Source organism: Oryzias latipes, chromosome 23 (assembly GCF_053564925.1).
Source record: "Oryzias latipes strain Hd-rR chromosome 23, Olatipes_Hd-rR_3.1".
NCBI lineage: Eukaryota > Metazoa > Chordata > Actinopteri > Beloniformes > Adrianichthyidae > Oryzias > Oryzias latipes.
This window is the reverse complement of record NC_136259.1, coordinates 25108358-25116612: the sequence shown is the minus strand read 5'-3', so window position 1 is coordinate 25116612 and position 8255 is coordinate 25108358. Positions and strand designations below refer to the sequence as shown.

The following is an 8255-nucleotide window of genomic DNA, read 5'->3' as shown; positions in this document are numbered from 1 at the left end:
CCGGACAGAGAGCTGCTGCGGCGTAGGGAGGCAGTCTGCTTGGGTCTCCTAAACTTTAGGAGGTTTTTTTTCTTGTTTCCATCGAGACAATAAAAAAAAAAGTCCTCTAATTTCCTTCTTGTTAATATTTTTCCCTCTCGGGTTAATTCCTATTCAAAACTCCATTTGTGGTTGAAATGATCTGGTGTTGCATGTTTACTGCAGACATGAAACAGAAATAAAACTGTGATGATGGAGGAAAAAACTTTATCTCAGTTTGGAGCCAAATCAGACAGAGCGGTACAGGACTGATCACTATACCACGACGTCACCTCGGACATCACGGTATTGACCCCAAATGCAAAAACAAGGCATTATGTACAACATATTCACACATCTTTACATTGGAAACAAAACTTTACAGAATAATATCTTTATAGATTCAACCTGGAAAATGTTTTGGGGGAACAGGAAGAACATTTAGTGGAGGACAACATTTCCAAAGGCAGTGTCACACAGCCACATCTTAAGCTAGTCGCATTTTCCACGTATGAAGGTTCGGTCCATCGTAGTACATGCGTGATACACACATTTATTACATAACTCTTATGCAACTGTCTGATTTTTGCAGATTGATATGCAAATTTGTGTTTTTCCACGACCGTTCCACGTATGTCTAACAGACTTTTCATGTGTGTACCACCGATGTATATCTTTTATATCGTGTATGCGGCGCACAAATCACATTAAAAATGGGGAATTGACACACAAATCACTCATGAATCAAATATAAACAGCGCAATAGTCCTGCATGGTTCATGTTCTACGTTGATTTATGTGTTCTTTGCGTGGTTTATTCGTACTTCTGTGGTTTTAACGTGGTCCATTCATAATACTTTTCTCCCTTTTTACACGTATGTTCACGAATGACCATATTTGAATCGAGGAAAAAGTACACGGCGGATATTTGACACGGCCTTTATGGATAAAGAATAAAGTACCTTGAAAAAAACCCGCCAAAGGTTTATTCTTGTCCACAGCCCCACTAGTGGGAGGATGAAATGTATGATCTAGTTCAAATGCTGATCTAAAGAACATTAAGGAAAATAAGATTTTATGACACATTTATTTACATTTCCTTTATCCCAATACTTTCAATTTATGTACTTTTGACTCTTTATAGTAAATTTCTATTTAAGCTATTTGATTTTTTTGGAAATGTTGCAACCATTTATGTTTGAAATAAAGTTTTTAATTTTTCAAACTTAGCCAGACGACGACGTTTAAGTCAGAACCAAAAAAAAAAGACAAAAAAGTGAAAAGGAGGTTTTTAAAACAGGCAAAACAAGCTGCTTAAAAATAATGTTCAGTTTTCTGAGATAAAGTCATGGAAGTTGGCTGACAATCAATGTTGTTAATGAGTTAGAGAACTAAAATAGATAGGCCCCCACCTTGGGGCTCCTGCAGGTGGAGCCAGGAAAAAACCTCATAGATTTATATCCAGTCTTCAGGTACTTGGCTCCATGGTGAAGCCTCAATAATCCCACCCCAGGAGAGAAACTGGACTTATTCTTTCAGATCTAGGAATAGGTCCTCCCCCAGGAGGAGGAGCTCATGTAAGCAAGAGGTTGACTGATGGTTCAGCGTCTACAATAATGCAGAGTTTGTAGCAGAAGACCGTAATTGTTGCCTCTGTCCCCTGTAGCTGTGAGCCTTCTTCATAAAAAGTAATAGATAGGATCACAGAGAAGAAAAGAAAACAGTTTTCTTCACCGGGAGAAAACTCTTTTACATTAAAATGATCAGATGGAAGGTTTGAAAAGCTGGTAAAAAGGCTACTTGGATGATTTTCTATTGAGGTGTAAGTTCTACTGGGAAGAGGCTCCAATGGAAACCCAGGACATGCTGGAGAGAGATCAAAGATCACAGAGAGATCATGGAAGGATCAAAGATCACAGAGAGATCATATGTCAGTAAGAATTCAAATATCATAGAGAGATCACAGATCAGAGAACAATAATAAATCATAGAAAGATCACAAATCATGGAAGGACCTGGGAAAGATTGTCAATCACAAAGTTATCATTGAAATATCACAGAGATCTAAATTAGTAAGGAGTCATTTTAATTTGACCATCGCGATTTTTTTAAATAAAGAAAAATTAGCGCGTGAATGATTTTCTGTGGATGCTGCACTGCTATGATGTCATCGGTGTGCGACTTTGTAGTTCATACAGAACTAACCCAGAACAAAGCCAAAGCTGTCATTTCTCATGTAAGGGATAAAGCCAGTGGGGTACATGGAGGGTTAATGCATGCTACTGTGGAAGAAGGTTAGAATTCTGTGGTCACCATTTCTTGGATCGCTCAGAAAAGTGTCTCTGTTCACTTAGAGACTTTGGACCTGATGTTTTGTTCTTGTGTGTTTTCTTCTTTTCCATATTGTTTTAGATTGAAAAAAAATCCCCCTTTTTGGGGTAAAATTAAACATTTAAAATCTGTTTTATGAAGAAAACTTCATTAAGCCAAGTTTTTAGTTGTATTTTGTTTGATTTTGATGAAAAATTAGATCACAGAGGGATTATAGATCCTGACAAGACCACAGAAAAATCCTGGATCATAGAGAGTTCAGTGATCAAAGGGATCATAGGTCATTTCTGAGCTGTTATGGGGATGTTCCTCTGAAGAAGAGGTGGTCAGAAAGAAGGAGGGTCAACATCCCTTTGAGAAGATGCCATCCACACAGTTTGAACCTTGATTAGAAGGAGATGGATTCTCTAGAATATTAGAACCAAGGGTGAAGGTTTCCGAGCATGATTGACAGGCTCCAGGCTGGGTCAGCAGGTGGGCGTGTGTCCTTAGTTCTGTTACCAGAGTTTCGTTCTGGCTGCTGAAATCGTCTCTGGACCTCCGCTCATGTTGTGTCATGTGAGATTTTCCACTGCTTTCCTCTGTTAAAGCTTTTAAACTTCTATATGAGAGCACCACAGTAGTAAGGCTGGATTACTGTCTCCTTTAGCTTCAGAGGTTAAAACGTTTATGAGGTACTGTAAAGAAGAGGAAGGCCTGCTGCCGAGCTGTCCAAGCAGCTCCATCATGCCACTAGCTCCAGTTGAAGTCACTACATTTGTTTTGACACCATCTGGCTGCCAAAATCTACAGTCTGGCATGATGAAGAGTTATTAAAACTCTGCATCCTGCAGGCTAAGCCTTTCCACTGGAATGGACCAAAGAAAACAAACTACAGATGAGATCATTCCCTCCATCCTGCTTTCAGTCCTGGAGTTCCTCAGCTTTCTGCTCGTGACAAATCAGTCTGATAGGACGCAGACGGGACCTGTGGGCAGCTTTTACCGGTGAGGTTGAGGTCTCTGAACGGCTCTGAAAGCCGCGGGCCCTGCAGGCGGGACAGCAGCGTGGTCCTGCGGACGCTGCTGTCCGAATCCTGCTGGTGCAGCTGGATCTTCAGGCGGCGACAGCACGGCAGACCGCTGAAGAAGTCCGAGAGCAGGTGTCCGCTGAAGATCATGTAGATCCAGGGGTTGCAGCAGCTGTTGAGGCTGGCCAGCAGAGCAGAGAGCGTCACTGTGGTGTTTTCAGAGTCTGCAGGAAAAACACGGAGATGTTGACCCAATTCAAGTGTTTACTTTTTCCCAAGCGGAGGCCAGACAGAAGCTCGTTTGACAGGTCTAATGAATGTTTGTCCACACCCAGTCTATGGTCCTGGCGCTCAGAGGGAACACATTTCTTCATTTGAACTTTTACCACTTAAGACCCTCTGGTACAACGAGCAGGAGAATCAGAAATGTTTTATAGATGCTCCACAACAAAACACAGAATTTGTAAAATTTGCAGGTTATAAACTGTCCATTTGTGAATTAACGTGGAAAAAATGTGAAAAGTTGTGGTTCTTTACATGAGATTTTGACAGATGTATCACAAATGAACCACGTTAAAATCAAGGAAGTACAGATAAATGCATGCACAGAACGCGTAAACCCACGCTTCATTGAATTTCTTCACATTCAGAGCACTGAGCAGAAATCACATCCCGTCAGCACCACGGTCAGCTCCCGCCGCTGGCCCTCGCCGTGCTTTGTTTTGAATGAATCGGTTAGTTCAAAAGGGGCCCAAGTCCAAAATTTTTTAAAATTTAGATATTCATTGTTCTATGGTCTTCAAAGGAAAAGCTATCTGATTATGTGCAAAAAAAGCCTCAAGTCCGTTGTAATGTATTGACTATGCTTGAGATTTAAAATGCATTAAAGCCAAATTCCTGGACTTGGGCGTCTCTTGCATGGGTTCAGCTTTATCCCATAGATGGCAGCACTAAATATCCAATATGGCAGTGCCCCTGTTTAATTCAAGAAGGGCCCAAGTCCAGAGACTTTAGTTTGCTAGTCCTCTGAAATGATAAAAGTGAGGTGCTTCATATTATAGCATTTGTAAGCTAAGAACTGGTGCTAAATCTTGGTAAAGTATGAATCATTTGGTGTAGCCTCCCTTTAAGCTATGCAAGTAAAATCATTTCCTGGAAAAACAAACCTCATGGACTTGGGCCCCTTTTGAATTAACCGATTCAATTAAACTGGACCAATCGATGCACAAATCACTAAAGAATTACATCTAAACAATTATCATGCAGGGTTTATGTTTTAGGAGGGGATAAAAAAAACATTCAAAACCCTAAAGGTTTCTGCTCTGGTGGTAAACATATGGAAAGTTCTACTAATCTATTTTTAAGAATAAATTTATGACATCTTGGGTTTAGGAAATATTCTAAATCAATCTTCACCTACATTATATCAAAATGCAGGAATAGATGTTCCACTGGAACACTTTCTTGTATTTTTTTTACCAAAAGCAGCATCTCTGGGTTTTTTAAGCAGAAATACCTAATTTGTTTTCATAAAAGTTAAATATTTTGTTAAGTTGAAATCAATGTTTGTGTGAAAATTGTTTTCATAAACAAACAAAATGGATTTGGAATAATAAATATGACAGATTACTGCTGTTTAACGAGTTTACGTTTAGTTAAAATAATTTTATTCTAACTATAATAATCTTGAAAAGAGTTCATAAAAAAATCTGAAAGCTTTTAAAATTAAACAAAATGGTTTGGGGAAATTTGACAAACTGTTCACTTTATATTTTGTTCAATCAGTATGTAATTTAAAATGCATTTGAAAAAATATGTTGATTCCAATGATATTAATCGAACAAATGTTATTTCAAGAAAGTAAAATGTTATTCAATGAAACCAAAACATTGTTTGTTTAAATGCTGAAACATTTAAATTTGAGGGTAAATTTGGATCTTTTCTATATTTCAAATTTGGTGTTTGATATATTTTAAAACTGTCGGCAAATTAGAAAATGAGTTAATTTCTAAAGCAAAAGAGCAAAAGCTGCTTTTTCTTGTGTTTCTTTATTCCAGGTTTTTTTTCTTTAAATGGTACGACTGTTTTTTCCCAATAACACTGATGTTTCTTCCAATTAAAAGACGATCAAAGAATTTAAAAAAGTGTCATATTTAATAATGGACTTCAGCTGTTTTTGTATTGTATATATTTAACTCTTTATCATCTGTAAAGGAAATTTCTAGACGTGAAAATCTCTCAGTCACTGCATCCTACTGAACAAAGGCCTTTTGGTACAGAGGACAGTTGGGGCTTTTCAATGATACCAAATGTGAAGGGGCGGGGCTCTGGGAATTGTAATATTTGGAAGATTTTAAAACATTTCGACTAGACTTTTTGATAGTGAGGGGGATAATTCAGATTTTTTTTCCATGAAACGATCATTTTTCCTTAAAAAAAAGTAAAAACTGATTGTCTGTGTTCTATAGTATTAGCATTTACACTACAATGTATATTTCACTCGACAGGTTCCAGTGACAGATATAGAAACCTCTCCTGTGGACATCCCATAAATGTATGTATTTTTATAATTCAAGGCTTCACACGTGAATCTAATCATAAAACGATTTTCTAGGAAGTCCCAGATTTTTCAATTACTTAAAAGACACGTGGATGGATTTGATTGTCAATCATTTTTGTAAAATACATCCTTTTTATATTTCATCCTTAATTTTAAAACTGTTCGTTGAAGTTTGCACATTTTAAAAGAGATAAAAACAAAGAGTTCCTGGAAAAAAAAGTCAACTGAAAAAAGCAAACAGCACAGATTGGGATCCAGTCTGAGCCTCCGAGTGGACATTCTGAAATATGTTTCATGCATTTTTAATTTGGTTCTAATGAGGCGGATTTGTTTTCACCTGTTTTCCTCAGGAGTTCAATAACATGAAATGTAATCGGAGAAACAGAGTTTCCTCCATCCGTCTCTGTTCCCCTGAAGCTGAATTACTCTGGTCAATAGTCGTAATACGGAGAAGGAGGCTGGAGGGCAAAACTCGACTTCATCAATTCTGAATGGCTTACTCACAAAATACATAAATCAAGACGTAAATGCTAATGTTGCCCAGAAATTCTGTAGGTAAAACAGAGTTTACTTGTCCAGAGAAAGTGACACTTTTCTGCTTCATTTTGGCAGAAATACTTTGCAAGCTAGAGTCCAGTCCAGTTTCCAGACCCCTGAAGGTGATGTTCCACTTAAAACCATCATGGAAATGTTCAGGTCAACACCCCGAAGGTGCAAAAACATTTCAATGCTCGAATAATAATCGTGGACATGATAAAATAAATGGTTTCTGTACTTATTACTTTATATATTGGGGTAAGTTTGTGGAGGAGAGGGTAGCTCACCGTCCCAGGAGAAGGTCTGGTCCCACACGGACCACATCTGCACGGTGAAGAAGGGCGCCCAGCACACCACGAAGGCCAGCACGATCACGAAGGTCATCTTCACCGTGCGTAATTTGGCGCGCGAGATGGTGCTGACGCTGCTGACAGAACTCCGGCTCAGGACGCCGTTCGTGGTGGCGCCCTCAGCTGCGTCCGTGCGCTTCCTCCTGGTTTTGTACTTAATGTTCATCCAGATGGTGCGGCAGATGAATCCATAGCAGAACACCAGGATGGCCACGGGCAGCAGGAAGATTCCAGCTGTGATCCAGGTGATGTAGGCGCGCAGCCCCCACGGCTCCATGAAGTGGCCCCAGCAGTCGTAGACAGCGGAGCCGGGGCGCACCTCGCTGAGGGAGAAGATGAAGTACTGTGGGGTGCTGAGGACCAGGCTGCACGCCCAGGTGGAGCCGATCATGATGTAGGCGCGCTGCGTGGGCTGCTGGAGTGTCTTCAGCGGGTGGCAGATGGCGATGTAGCGGTCCAGAGTCATCATCACCATCATGTAGGTGGATGCGAACATGCCCAGAACCTGCAGGTGCTTCACGATGCGGCACAGAAAATCCGGCCCGTAGAAGCGGAAGGTGATCTCCCAGCAGAGCTGCGGCAGCACCTGGAAGAAGGCCACCACCAGGTCCGCCAGGCTCAGGTGCTTCATGAACAGGTGCATGCGTGACAGTTTCCGCCGGGTCCTGTGCATGGCCAACAGGACGCTCACGTTCCCCACCACCGCCGCCACGAAGGCGAGGCTCAGGACGGTGATCTCGATCTTGGCGACCTCCTCGTTCCGTCCGAACGGGTCGCTATGGTTCTTCTTCACGCCCCCCAGCTGCTGCGTTACGTTCAGGGAACAGTTCTGACCCGTCAAGTTGCAAAGGCTGTCCGACGGGAAGAGCATGGTGCGACTGTGCTCCGGGGGCAAGGAGCTGCCCGCGTGTCTGTGCGTAACGGTCACCAGCTCCAGACTTTGCGCGCACGGAGCTGCCCGCGTGTCTGTGCGTAACGGTCACCAGCTCCAGACTTTGCGCGCACGGAGCTGCCCGCGTGTCTGTGCGTAACGGTGTCCAGCTCCAGACTTTGCGCGCACGGAGCTGCCCGCGTGTCTGTGCGTAACGGTCACCAGCTCCAGGGTCTGCGTGAAATCACCGCAGAAAAAGGGTTCAAATCAGATAAAAAAATGAACTGAACTGAACCCATCGTGGCGTGCAGCTGCGAGTAGTTTTTGTCTGAGCTGCTCTGAAGTCTCTTTTAAAGGCTCGTGAAAAGAGCGCGCGCGCACAACCCCTCCTCCAACTTCATAGGAGAAAACAAGAACTCACCGAGGAGCCACATGGAGGAATTTTTCAAAAAAATTGATAACTTTTAACTTTTACAATCACAAAGGAAGATTCCAGATCAATCCTGGTTTCTGAAAAATCTTAATTTTCTAAATGTCATAATTTATTACCATGAAAATAATTGGATAGCATTTACCGTG

The 8255-nt window shown here is 41.4% G+C and overlaps 1 protein-coding gene across 2 annotated transcripts; it reads right to left on the bottom strand.

The window, feature by feature from the left end:
- Nucleotides 1-229: 229 nt before the first annotated feature.
- v1ar1 (arg8-vasotocin receptor-like) lies at nucleotides 230-7997 on the bottom strand. 2 transcript variants are annotated; one of them, NM_001308985.1, is given in 3 exon segments: nucleotides 2920-3582; nucleotides 6743-7733; nucleotides 7899-7997. In NM_001308985.1, coding segments are annotated over 2 exon segments (1248 nt in total). In that variant the 5' UTR covers nucleotides 7677-7733; nucleotides 7899-7997; the 3' UTR covers nucleotides 2920-3268.
- Nucleotides 7998-8255: the final 258 nt, after the last annotated feature.